At 37.7% G+C, this 8,144-nt stretch overlaps 1 protein-coding gene across 1 annotated transcript in view; it reads left to right on the top strand.

The window, feature by feature from the left end:
• Positions 1 to 852: 852 nt before the first annotated feature.
• Positions 853 to 8,144, top strand: part of ARHGAP25 (Rho GTPase activating protein 25) — a 100,875-nt gene continuing 93,583 nt past the window's right edge. The window contains exon 1 of the mRNA XM_012539931.3: positions 853 to 1,354. Coding sequence (XP_012395385.1) covers positions 1,294 to 1,354 — 61 coding nt within the window. The 5' untranslated portion in view covers positions 853 to 1,293. The remainder of the gene's footprint in view (positions 1,355 to 8,144) is intronic.

Genomic DNA, 8,144 nt, shown 5'->3' with positions numbered 1-8,144 from the left:
ATTTATAACTCGCACTATTTTCATATCTATGAAAACACCACAAAATGTAGTCCAAGCAATCTATTTTAATGGTGCCTTTGGATCAATATTTAACACAAATTCGGCTGAATTAAGGTAGTAGGGAATAAGAAACCTTGGATTTTTGAGCACAAGGTCCTATGGGGAAGATGCAGGAATCTAGGGCAGTTTGGGCAAGTCCTGGGGAGTCACTAGGTATGAGAGCATAGCTAGTTTAAGTATTGGAAAAACTTCTTTGAGGGAGGAAGCAGCCATCTGGGGGATTTCTATTTAAATTAATTATTCTTGCTGACTAGATGTCAAGCTCAATTGTTTCTGCCTACAAGAGGAGTTCAATCTTGGTCAATGTTTTCTAGACTACAAGTCCCTGAGCAGAGCCCCATTTACCTCACCTTAGATACAACTCTAAAATCCAGTGCTCTTTCCACTTCTCCTTCTCTAGAGAAGTTGGCCTGATTTAATAGGCCTCTGCAAGCCAGAGGGGTTTGAGAAAACCAGGGTAATAACAGGGAGGTGAGATTCCTGAATTGATTTAGTGACTTGGGCTGCCTTTATAGTTCCTTTGGGAACCTGTAGCTCTGATTAAGGATGTCAACACAAACTTTTCCACTCAATAGCTTTGGGGATTTTTTGTTAAAGGGTGGGAGTAAGAAATAACTTAAGGGTTTTTTTTTTTTTAAATTAAAACCATAGCATTATGTCTCGAGAGTGGGTGTTTTGCTTTCTCAAGCATATCCAGAAGCCATTTTCTCAAGTAGAAAAAAAGTATTCTCATAATGCATCATCCACCCGGAGTGGCTACCCACTTCCTCAAATGCACGGAAGCAGAGGCTTCAAGAAAAAGAAAAAAAATAAAGAGAGAGAGAAGCAAGGTCAGACGTTGCTTATCACAGCCTCTCAATGAAGTCTGAGATTCAGCACCAGAATTTCTTGGCCTTTCAAGGCCTGGGTGGAGCTCTCCGTGGGGCACCTGCCAGGGAGAACTAAAAGGATCCAGCACCTTGGGCAGGGGTTTTTAGAGCCCTGCTGGGGCCTGACCAACTTCCCCCTAAGGCCAGAGTGAAAGAAGGTACTTTTTTGTGAGGTGCTTACCAAACATTTGAAAAGGAGGAAGCTTTCTGGCAAGTCTTCCAGAAGTCCAAGGCTGGTATCTTTCTTCAAGCAATCTGAAGAGAAGGCAAGGCCCCAGGGGAAGCTCGGATAAAAGACCGAGAACGGCAGCAGCCCCTTACTTAGATCCACCCAACTGCTTCTACCCCAGATCTGGCACAAAAAATGTCTCTGAAGTTACCGAGGAACTGGGAGTTCAACCTGAGAGCAGAGGCTGGGAAAATAGGTATGGTGTCTTGTATGTGCTTCTTACTTATAACTGACTGTCCAATCATTTGCATGTGGGTCAGCAGAGAGAGAATGAGTGGTTTCCTTAAAAAAAAAAAAAAAAAGTCAGGTTGGGCTTAGGAAGAAATTTGCATTAAATCCAGATATGGGGCTGAAGTTTCTTGTCTCTAGTAGACCCCAGTTGAATAAAGAGCAAATAATCTTGATTTCCAACCCCAGAGTAAAATAGAATTGGTTCCATCATTCATTCAGTGGATAGCTGGTCAGTGAAGTGCCCTTGTGAGGCAAGGGTTACTGAATAAACACACTTACACAGCACATGAGACTGCTGAACAACGAACCGCATACTCTAGTTCTTAGGTTCCTTTATCTTTCAAACAACGGAATTTTTAATATCTCTCTCTCTCTCTCTCTCTCTCTCAGTCTGGTGAAGCCTATGGATCCCTTCTCAGAATAGCATGTTCCCCTCTACTTAGTATTTTATTTTTTCCAACTCCATGTAAAGTTAGTTTTCAACATTCATTTTTTGTAAGATTTTGAGTTTTGAAATTTTTCTCCCCCTCTCCCTCCTGATTCCCCTTCCCAAGATGACAAATAATTTGATATAGGTCATTCATGTACATTCCTCTTTAAATATATTTCCACATTAGTCATATTGTAAAAAAAAAGAATCTGAACAAAGGGGAGGAAAAAACATTAAAAACAACCCCCAAAAAGTTAAAACAGCACGCTTGGACCTGCATTCGGACTCTATAGTTCTTTCTCTGGACATTTTGGAATTTTTTTTTTGGAATTTTTTTGGAGTTTTTTGGAATTGTCTTGGATCACTCTATTGCTCAGAAGTACTGTATCTCTTACAGTTGATCATTGAAAGAGTTCTAGTTCTGCCCTCTTTACTCAGCAGCAGTTCATTTAAGTCTGACTTTTTCTGAAATCATCATTTCTCATAGCACAATAATATTCCATTACATTCATTGTTCAGCCATTCTCTAATGATGGAAATCTCAATTTCCAGTTCTTTGCCACCACAAAAGGAATTCCTTTAAATATATTTGTACATGTGGGTCCTTTCCCTTTTTTGTGATCTTTTTGGGGCACAGACCTCATAGTGGTATTGCTGGAACAAAGGATATACACAGTTTGATTGTCCTTTGGACATAATTCCAAATTGCTCTCCAGAATGATTGGATCAGTTCGTAACTCTACCAACAATGCATGAATGTTCTAATTTCCCCACATCTTCTCCAACATTTATCATTTTCCTTTTCTTTTATATTAGCCAATCTGGTAGGTGTGAGGTGGTTCCTCAGAATTGTTTTAATTTGTATTTCTCTAATTAATAGTGATTTCGAACATTTTTTCATATGATGATAGGTTTAATTTCATCCAAAAACTGCCTAATTATATCCTGGGAAATGACTTGTATTCTTATAAATTTGACTCAGTTCTCTTTATATATATTTGAGAAATGAGGCCTTTGAGTTTATTAAACAGTAGATTACTGTAGTCATTTACTACTGGATCTTGTATAATTAATCTGTTCCACTGATCTACCACTATGTTTTTTTAGCCAGGATCTACCTGTAAGTTTTGATGATATCTGCTTTATAATATAGTTTTAGATTTGATATGACTAGGTCACCTTCCTTTGCTTTTTTTCCAATAATTCCCTTGATATTCTTGACCTTTTGTTATGTTTTTTTTCTAGCTCTAGAAAATGATTTTTTTGATAGTTTGATGGGCATGCTGCTAAATAAATAGAGTCCATGCAAATTCCTTCCAACTGTCCTCAAGAGTTACAAGTATCATCTTTGTATCTAGGGATGTAAACAATTTAACCTTATTGAATAACGTTTTTTTTCTTTCCTGTTTATGTTTTTATGCTTCTCTTGAGTCTTGTATGGTAAAGATTGAATTTTCTGTTCAGCTCTGTTCGGCTTTTCATGAGGAAAGTTTGAATGTCCCCTATTTCATTGAATGTCCATCTTTCCCCAGATTATGCTCAATTTTTCTGGGTGGTTGGTTCTTGGTTGTAATACAAGCTCATTTGCCTTTTGGAATATCATATTCCAAGTCCGCTGATCTATTAATATAGAAACTGCTAAGTCCTGTGTCCTGACTGTGGCTCCTTGATATTTGAATTGTTTCTTTCTGGTCCTTGCAGTATTTGCTCTTTGATTTGATAATTTAGCTACAATATTCCTTGGAATTTTCATTTGGGGATCTCTTTCAAAAGGTGATTGGTGGATTTTTTCAATGAATATTTTACTCTCTGGGTCTAGGATATCAGGACAGTTTTGCTTGCTAGTTTCTTAAAAGATGCTGTTCAGGCTCTTTTTAAAAATTATGACTTTCAGATAATTCAATAATTCTTAAATTATCTCTCCTACATCTATTTTCTATCAATTTTTTTCCTCAATGAGGTATTTTAAATTTTCTTGATTAGAAATTTGGAGAGTAGAATCAGTCCTACTAAGCAATTGTCTGGATGGGCTAAGAATCAGAGGAAGATTTGAGGAAGAGGAAAGATTCAAAAGATGATCCTAAAGTTTTAAGTCTATGTAGTTAAAAGCCTATTGGTACCATCAATAAAAATAAGAAATAATAATTAAGACGAAGAGCAAAAGAATTTTTTTTTTCTTGGTGGAGGAAGATGAATTCAATTTTAGACATTTGGGACTTGAGAGGTGCTTGTAGAATATCTGGATGGAATTCTTCATCAGGTATTTGGAAATATGTGACTAGAGTTTGAGGAGGACTCTGGTAATAGTGTTATAGATTTGGGAGCTATATAACTAGTGTAAGTGAAACCATAAGAGTGAAGGAAATCGTCAATTGATAGGCCTATGGATGGAGTGCCGAAGGGCATTTGTACTGAACAGGAATTAAAAGATGAAAAGACAGAAAAAGAGTAAATAAGGAAGAGATATTTCTCTTTTATTTGCGCCTGAATTGTGGTGGTCATTTGTATATTGAATATTTTTGTGAAGGAGACTAAGAAAACATGAATTGCTAATGAATATTTCATAGTAGTTCAGTAATTTCATACATGCAGGTAATAAGATGTTAGAACTAGAAAACTTTCAAAACCCATCTAGTTCATCTCATGGCTTTATTTTATTTAAAGACTTATCTAGGTTACAAGTACACGGGCTATATATAGACCTGGTACCATTGCTCATAGGCATTGTCCCTTAGCAAAAGTGACCTGTTCTGATTCTGGCCTGGCCTGATTTGCCCCTCCTTGGGGCTTCACCTTTTCCCCCCTCCACTCCCAGGGGCTCACTATATTGATGCCAAACTTAGACATAGAGCAACCTGATCCATACTAGGCCTATCCTCGTCATTTTACAAATGAGGTTATTGAGGATCAGATAAGTGAGATGATTTGCCTATGATTATATAGATATATAAATGGTGGAGTCATGACTAAAACCCATACTTTTGAATGCAAGTCCTGGGATTTTTTCATTATGTGCACCAGAGTTACCAAAAGAATCATTCATAATAGAAGGGGCTACAGGGTACCTGGAATCTATCAAAAAGAAGAGGAAAAAGAGAAAGAAACTGGAAGTATTTTTTAAATTATAGGAAAGCAATATGGGATTGGGTATGAAATATAACAGAAAAGTTGAAAGGAGGAAAGTATTCCCAAAGAGTAATTATCTAAAGGTATTCTACCTTATATTCCATCAGAAAATTTCCCCCTCTTTTCAGGTTCTATTCCTTAACCTGCTATGTCTCATATCCTCTTGGTTCCTAGTTTTCTTCTCCATACACTTCCTTCTCAGAGTATTTGATTTACTATGTATGATGGCATGTCTTTAAAGTGGTTTAAATTCTGGGTCCAAGCAAATCATCCTGTGAGTTTAGTAAAAGTATCTTCTTATTAGTATGAAACTGGCTGTTCTCCTAATGAAAAGCTGACAATAGTTATGTTGAGAAGATGTACTTAAACTTGCCTCAGATGTGCTTAAATTGCTTCTCTTCTAATGAAGAACTATAATGATAAGTTATTTAATTTAAAGGGAAAAAGCATTCTGGTAGAGGGAGAGAGATAGACAGGAGAGATTGGAGTTGGGGAGAGGGGAAGCACATCCATTCACATCTTATCGTCATATTTTGTCTAAACATGAAGAATATCTGGCTAAACTGTTATTTTACAGATGAAGAAGGAAAAGCTAGAGAAGGGAAATGAGGAGGGGGAGATGAGTTTGAGTTGGGCCATCCAAGAAGGGTAGAAATTCAATAGGAAAAAAAAAGAGAAAGAGAGCTTATAAATAGCAGTGTTGGCATTTGAATATTCCCTGCAGTAGGATGTTTTGTCAGGAGTTCTGGACCCAGGTAGAGAAGCCTGGACTCTGAATTCCAGCTGTACTGCTAACCAGCTGTGTGATTTTAGAGAAGTCACTTTCCTTCTCTGGGCCTTATTTTCCTAATCTGTAAAATTAAGGTATTGGACTAAATGATTTCTAATGCACCCTTTATCAACTGAGATGATAAATTTAGTTTTCTAAATCTTATAAGCTACTCTTATAAGTATACACACACACACACACACACACACACACACATATATATACTGCTTATAAACTGCTAAGTATAGAGATGAGAACTAAAATTATATGAGGAACTGTATAAAGAGCACTAGATGTGAAGTCAGGAAATCTGGGAAAGTCCTGGTCTTCCATGTAACAGTGGTACTACTTTGTACAAGTCCCTTTAAACACTGTTTAAACCCCATTCTCACCCCGTACCCCTAGGTTGTTTTCCCATATGTAAAATGTTGAGATTCTCCAGAGAGGCAGTGTGGAATTGTGATAGAAGCCTGACCTTGAAGATAAAACCTGAATTGAAGTCCTGTTTGTGATACATTCTCTGTGACGGGTGTTATATTTGACTTTTCTGGGACCCAGAAAAGCCTCTAACTACAAGTTACAGATAAGCAACTGATCTTCATTGGTACAATGAGTATCCAGGAGTTCCTTCCACTGATGAAATCATAGGTCTGAGTCATCTCCACCTCCATCCCCCAGCTCTACTCTTTCTTCCCCACTCTCTCAGGCTCACTCTCCCCATACCTTTCAGCACATGGCCAGGGAAATTCTTTGTAAACCTTAAAGTGCTACAGAATTTTGTCTTGATTGTTTCTGAATAATACTTTGATTCTTCAAGAAATTAACATTTTCCTATTGCCTTTACTAATCCAGATTACAACCTTTCCATACCTTTGTAGATGTTTGATGGGTAGGTGGCTGGAGTGGGGGAGCAGGGGAGGAGGCAAAAAGAATTCATCACCTCATGGCTCACTTTTATATCTGTAAAGTTAGCAAAGCTCGCTCCAGGATTATACACACGCAGCCTGTCACTGTTTGCTGTCACTGTTCCCCAGACTTGTCTACTTTGAGAGGGCCTATATTATTTTACCTTCTACTGTCATAGCCTCCAAGAACCCAGAACCCCAGAATTCATGCTGTGATGAGACACCCAGGAAGACTTAATTGCAAGAGGATTATTATTATTGAGTCAGCTAGTGACCCACTGGATAGAGTGCTGGATCTAAAGTCAGGACTCCTGGATTCAAATCTGGCCTCTGATACTTCCCAGTTTTGTGATCCAGGCCAAGTCTTTTAACCCTGTTTACATCAGTTTCCTCTCTATAAAAGTGGGGAAGGAAATGGAAAACCACTCTAGTATCTTTGCCAGAAAAACTCTAAATGGGGTCACAAAAAGTCAGATTAGAATAAACAACGACAAACATTTTTATTTTTCTCTTCATAGCTTTTATATTTTGCTATAGAATATTGTAGGGATCTCAGAAGTCACATAGCCCAATGCTTTCATTTTATAAATGAGAAAACACAAACCTAGAGAGATTAATTTACTTATCACACGGTTGATAAACATCAGAGGTAAGATTCAAACTTAGAACAACAAAAGTTATTATCATTAATGTTAGGATAATACTTGTTATGAATGTGCATCTCTCCCTCAGCACAGAAAAGCTTCATGGCATAGTGGATTAGAGAGCATGCATTAGAACCAGGAAGGCAACATTCAAGTCCCACTTTTGACACCCACTGTTTACAAAGGCTTATCTCTTCGGTGTCTTCAGGTACCTTTTTAAAACTATTAGTTGCAGAGGAAATGCTGACCTACTTTAGTTAAGAGTTTCCTCATCCAGAGATAGACCCTAGAAGGCACAGGTCTGGTTCCTCTCCTTATTCATGCTTCAGGAAATGTGTCAGATAAGCCCATGTATTCCCTTCCAGGAAACTGGTCGTGCAGATAAAACTGAGACTGAAGAAAGTAAAATTGGTTTTTCCAAAGTCATTCAATAAGATGGTTATTTTGTAATTGATGAAGATAATGATGGGGGAAGAGAGATTTGACCTCATAAGGCATCCATAGTGAAGAATCCTTGGACAAGTAGATCTAGAGAAGTTTCCAAAACCCCTTCCCCACCCCCATTGAATAGCTGCCATGCTGCCATATGCATCTTTTATTTCAGCAACAGGAAATGCTTTCATAATCTATGATAGAGAACTCACCTCAGAGGAGGAGACAGTGAGAAAGAAAATGAGCCCCAGTGCTCTTAAAAAACCAACACCCCATCCCCCCTTTTCCCTCCAAAACATTTACCAATTGTTTATATAATCAAGGATGCTCTATCATAGCTTATAGAGCCTGTGTACTTACACACAGCAAACACCTTATTTAGTGACTAAAGTTCTGAAAGTCTTCAGAACTTTTCATTTCTTAAGGGTTATTTATTAAAATGCCCCCAG

The sequence above is a fragment of the Sarcophilus harrisii genome, chromosome 2, assembly GCF_902635505.1.
Source record: "Sarcophilus harrisii chromosome 2, mSarHar1.11, whole genome shotgun sequence".
NCBI lineage: Eukaryota > Metazoa > Chordata > Mammalia > Dasyuromorphia > Dasyuridae > Sarcophilus > Sarcophilus harrisii.
This window is presented reverse-complemented; position numbering and strand designations above follow the sequence as displayed.